At 39.0% G+C, this 4,408-nt stretch overlaps 1 protein-coding gene across 1 annotated transcript; it reads left to right on the forward strand.

Annotated features, from left to right (window-relative positions):
* Window positions 1-371: 371 nt before the first annotated feature.
* LOC143629076 (type IV inositol polyphosphate 5-phosphatase 6-like) lies at window positions 372-3,990 on the forward strand. Its single transcript, XM_077098443.1, has 8 exons — window positions 372-419; window positions 519-593; window positions 678-782; window positions 1,617-2,310; window positions 2,391-2,584; window positions 3,264-3,372; window positions 3,457-3,605; window positions 3,696-3,990. The coding sequence occupies exons 1-8, from the start codon at window positions 373-375 to the stop codon at window positions 3,907-3,909; spliced, it is 1,587 nt and encodes a 528-aa protein (XP_076954558.1). The 5' UTR covers window position 372; the 3' UTR covers window positions 3,910-3,990.
* The last annotated feature ends 418 nt before the right edge of the window (window positions 3,991-4,408 follow it).

A 4,408-nucleotide genomic window follows, 5' to 3' on the forward strand; every position in this document is an offset into this window, starting at 1 on the left:
AGGCTGGCTGGCTGGCTGGCTATGTCTCTCTTCACTTTACTTTAATGTCTCTTAACTAATCTCACTTAAACAACCCCCCACCTTGTCCCTCTTTGATCTTCGAGCCTTTCATTTTTCTTTCTGGGTCTCCTCTCCTGTCTTTATTATTAATTATTATTAATAATGCCTCATACCCACACACGCCACATCACTTATTTATTAGCATTGTCTTCATCAACCACCAACACTCTACCCACTGGATAATTGTTGGGTTGTTTGAACTCGAGTTCTGTCTGCATGAAGCTATGAGACAAGAAGATGGAAATTGTAAAACTACTAGTACTCATAAGGTGGAAATTGTAAAACTAATATTATTATGATATGATAGGTAGCATGTGGGAGAGAGAACCACCTGCAATCAAGAAATCCAAAACAGGTACGTACTTACTTACTGCTCTTTGTTTGTTTATTCATCATGGTCTTATTTTAAGTACAATTACTATTATGATTTTTGGAAATGAAGGTGCAGATAATAAGAGTACTAGAGATGCTGGTGGTGGGTGGGGGAGGGTGGATCTTGACAACCCACAGGTTATTAATGTGCACAATTATAGGTACCATCAAATCTCATCATTGTTTTTCACCCTATACTATACTATACTATACTATACTTATGATTAAACGTTTTAATGATGCAGTATTTTTTCGGCTACTTGGAATGTGGGAGGCAAATGTCCTTCCAGTAACATGAATCTTGATGACTGGTTACATGCCACACCTCCTGCCGACATTTATGTTCTTGGGTGGGTACATATCATTTCTGTTTGTATTTCAGTTTTATTTTATGGGTTTAAACTGGATCTTACGGACTGTATGATACGCCCCATATGCCTAATTTCGCCCTATCGTACCACCTCTTTGACCAGTTTTTGCCCTGTTATGTCGCATTATAATACGGCCCGTTTGACCACCTTTTGCTGTATCAGATGGCCCGTTTGACCACTTGTCGCACTATAATACTGCCAGTTTGACGCTGTATCAGACGGCCCGTTTGACCACCTTTTTCTGTATCAGACGGCCCGTTTGACCACCTTTTTGCTGTATCAGACGACCTGTTTGACCACTTTTTACTGTATCAGACGACCCATTTGACCACTTCTGCCATATCAGACGACCCGTTTGAAGACTTTTCGTCCTATTAGACGACCTGTTTGACCACTTTTCGCCGTATTAGACAACCCGTTTGAACACTTTTGGCTGTATCAAACAACCCGTCTTACTACTTTTTGCTGTATCAGACGGCCCCATTTGACCTCTTCTCGCCCTATCAAATGACCCATTTGTCCACTTTTTGTCCTACTAGACGACCTGCTTGACCACTTTTCAACCTATCATATAGCGTGCTTGACCAATTTTGTCCAATCATTTACTGGTTAGACCACTTTTCACCTAGGATACGACCCCTATGACCATTTTCTCCTTATCACACACGGCCCATCTGACCACTTTTCGCCCATCTAACGGCTCCTTTGACCACATATCGACCTATCATACATCCTGTTTGGCTACTTTTGGCCCTATCTAACTGCGTGTTTGACCACTTTTCAATTTTTAACAGTTCAGTTATGTTATTTCAGGTTCCAAGAAGTTGTTCCTCTTAACGCTGCCAACATTCTGGGCGCTGAAGATAACGGCCCTGCAAAAAAATGGGTAAATCTAATCCGTACAACACTCAACAACCGACCTGGATGCGGCGGCTCAAATGCCTGCTACACACCCTCTCCCGTACCCGATCCAGTTGCCGAGTACGACGCTGATTTCGAAGGCTCCACACGACACCAAACGTCATCCTTTTTCAACCGCAGGTCATTTCAGGCACCACAAAACTGGCAAAACGAAACTGACCTGAACCTTGACAGGCGGTACAGCGTATGCGACCGCGCAATGTTCGGTCAAAGACCGAGCGACTGCAGCAGTTCGAGTCACCGACCGAGTGATTATTCATGTTCTAGTCATCGAACGAGTGATTATTCAGTCGGTTACAGAGCGAGCGACTACTCATCGAGTCACAGGCCGAGTAATTACTCGTGGGGTCAAAGACCGAGTGATTATTCAATGGAAGATCTAACAAACATCAACTCATTCTCACCAATGTCAAATTGGGAATCCAGTATTGATGATGATGGCTGCTCTAGCTATTGTTTAGTTGCAAGTAAACAGATGGTTGGTGTGTTTCTTACTGTGTGGGTTAAAAGTGAATTAAGGGAACATGTTACAAACATTAAAGTGTCTTGTGTTGGCAGAGGATTAATGGGTTATCTTGGCAATAAGGTATCATTATAATAAAAACAAAAATAGTTTAATGTTTCATCTTTTAATACGAATGCTTTGTTTTGTGTTTGTAAATGCAGGGATCAGTGTCGGTGAGTATGCTGTTGAATCAAACAAGTTTTTGCTTTGTGTGTAGTCATTTGACATCGGGTCAAAAGGAAGGAGACGAACTGAGACGGAATTCGGATTTTATGGAAATCACTAAGAAAACAAGATTTCCGCGTGTTCAAGGCGTTGAAGATGATAAATCACCCGAGACGATACTCGAACACGAGTAAGATAACTATCTCAAATTTTTAGCTAAAAAATGTAACTACAAGTCAAATGAGGTCTGTTTTTCACAAAATCTCCCAAATCATTTGTTACAGATTCATGTTTGTAGTTATAATATAGGCATTAATTACATATGAAAAGGTTACAAACAAATTGGCAAAATGTTAACTTTGGGTCAGAGCATTCTTTCAGCCCATTCCCTTAAAATATGTGAGGAGGATTTGTAAATTATATTATATGGTTATGAGTGGTTGTGAGCAGAGGAGAGAGAAAATGTTATATGGAAAGTTAAATTTGAGGATTCACTATTCATACCCTATAATTTTTTAATATTTTTGAAAAGTGGATGTGAGCGGAGGAAAGAGAAAAGATAATGATAAAGGTATAAAAAGTATTATTTAATTAAACAGGAGATAGAAAAAACAGTAATTTAGAGTGTAATTATATGATATATATGGATATAGGGTAGGGAATGGGTTGGGAATGCTCACCGTCTTGACTCGTGCTGAAAATGACCCATTTCAACCTGATTACCCTAATCATATTGATTTGTCCACCGGTGTTTATCTCTACATATGGAATATTCATATTAGCTTTTTATGAAATCGGTATTCCGATTCTGAAAAAAATAAGAATCTTGGAACAAATAGTTGATAAAAATAATTTTTATATAATTTCAGCCGGATTATATGGCTCGGGGATCTAAATTGCCGAATTGCCCTCTCGTATCGGTCAGCAAAGGCGCTTGTCGAGATGCAAAACTGGCGAGCATTGTTGGAGAAAGATCAGGTATGAAAACATTATTTTGTTAAGAGTAAAAATAATATTCTTTTCTAGTTATAAATTCTCAATTGAAGTTTTTCTTTCATGCAGTTGCGAATCGAGCAAAGAAGGGGCCGTGTTTTCCAAGGATGGAAAGAAGGGAAGATATATTTCCCGCCTACATACAAATATTTAACTAATTCAGATCGATACACGGGTGATAATCTGCGCCATAAGGAGAAAAGAAGAACACCCGCGTGGTAAATATTTTGATATTGACATTTTATTTAATGAAAACATATACCCGTGCTACATATTTGTTGATATATGAAATTATTTCACATGTGAAGGTGTGATCGGATCTTGTGGTATGGAGGAGGTCTTCATAAATTATCATATGTACGCGGTGAGTCAAGGTTTTCTGACCATAGACCGGTTTACAGCTTATTTTTTGCCGAGGTTGAGTTAGTCCATAGCCATTATAGTAGTACCGTGAGCACCGAGGTTCAGTTTGAGGAGCTTGTGCCATACTCCAACGGCTACACCGAACTCTGCTTTTTCTAACCGTAAGTTGTAAACAGTGGTGGAATCAAAACTTTTCAGTTGGCGGTTCACAAAATAAAACTTGTCACATTTGCTTAAACTAGCTGAATCTAACAATTTGAAGGTCAAACCATAAGAAAACAGCGACGTTAATATCTATATTATTGAAGAAACACGAGCATTGAAGGAGAGTCATAAGATGCTCGAACAAGTGTAGAATCAGAACTTTGCAATTGATGAGCCACATTAGAAAATTTGCTGTTACATTCACTTTAACTACTGTACAACTGATAATTTGAAGGCCAGGCTACAAGAAAATGACGTCATTGATACTAATATGAAAATTTTGTCAGCTCGAGGGTCAACGATAGAATTAATTTGTTGTTATATTCGTTTAACTACCCTACAGCTGATAATTTGAAGGTTAGATGACAAGAAAACGCCGTCATTAGTACATGTATTTGTAGAAAATTTGGTCGGCTTAAGAGTCAACAAGCCTCTAACTCGACTCCTCATCCGC

Source organism: Bidens hawaiensis, unplaced genomic scaffold, assembly GCF_021521415.1.
Source record: "Bidens hawaiensis isolate Kalapana, Puna unplaced genomic scaffold, B.hawaiensis_p1.1 tig00005145_1, whole genome shotgun sequence".
Lineage (NCBI taxonomy): Eukaryota > Viridiplantae > Streptophyta > Magnoliopsida > Asterales > Asteraceae > Bidens > Bidens hawaiensis.

Coding starts and splice junctions, on each gene's coding strand:
- LOC143629076 (XM_077098443.1), top strand. CDS start 373: ATGTGGGAGAGAGAACCACCTGCAATCAAGAAATCCAAAACAGGTAC. Junction 594..677: donor ATTAATGTGCACAATTATAG/GTACCATCAAAT, acceptor TTAATGATGCAG/TATTTTTTCGGCTACTTGGA. Junction 3,606..3,695: donor AAAAGAAGAACACCCGCGTG/GTAAATATTTTG, acceptor TCACATGTGAAG/GTGTGATCGGATCTTGTGGT.